At 34.6% G+C, this 494-nt stretch overlaps 1 protein-coding gene across 1 annotated transcript in view; it reads left to right on the top strand.

Annotated features, from left to right (window-relative positions):
* Positions 1-86: 86 nt before the first annotated feature.
* Positions 87-494, top strand: part of LOC106877466 (uncharacterized) — a 26347-nt gene continuing 25939 nt past the window's right edge. Inside the window, exon 1 of the mRNA XM_052970974.1 lies at positions 87-318. Coding sequence (XP_052826934.1) covers positions 233-318 — 86 coding nt within the window. The 5' untranslated portion in view covers positions 87-232. The remainder of the gene's footprint in view (positions 319-494) is intronic.

Below are 494 nucleotides of genomic sequence, written 5' to 3'. Positions count from 1 at the left end.
CCACCACTACCGCACACACACACTTCGAAAAAGGAAGTATAAAAAGAATTTTCGCCAGATACCTGGTGACAAACTTTTGTCCTCTCACCTTGTTGGCTCTTCATATTCCTCGTTTTCGTTGTTTGCTTTTACTTCAAGAAGAAAATAGAAAATAAAAACAAAACAGAAATAATAACAGCGGCAAAAGGTTTGTCATAGCGACCCAGAAAGTGAAAAGTTGGACAGAAAGAATATGGCAACAAAAACCCATTTGGGGTTGCTAGCATGGATATGTTGCGGATATATCGCTTTCATGACTACGTCAGCTCAAGATCTCAGGTAAGCAAATACGATCAACTTAAAGGGAATATATTCCAATGCACATAGATATAATTGGGAACAGAGTTACAAGCTTATAGCTTGAGTTTTGTCAATCAATGTATAAAACAGTATGTATGTGTGTATTATGTTTTATAATATATGCATACACACACATATATATATATATATATATA

The sequence above is a fragment of the Octopus bimaculoides genome, chromosome 10 (genome assembly GCF_001194135.2).
Source record: "Octopus bimaculoides isolate UCB-OBI-ISO-001 chromosome 10, ASM119413v2, whole genome shotgun sequence".
NCBI lineage: Eukaryota > Metazoa > Mollusca > Cephalopoda > Octopoda > Octopodidae > Octopus > Octopus bimaculoides.
This window is presented reverse-complemented; position numbering and strand designations above follow the sequence as displayed.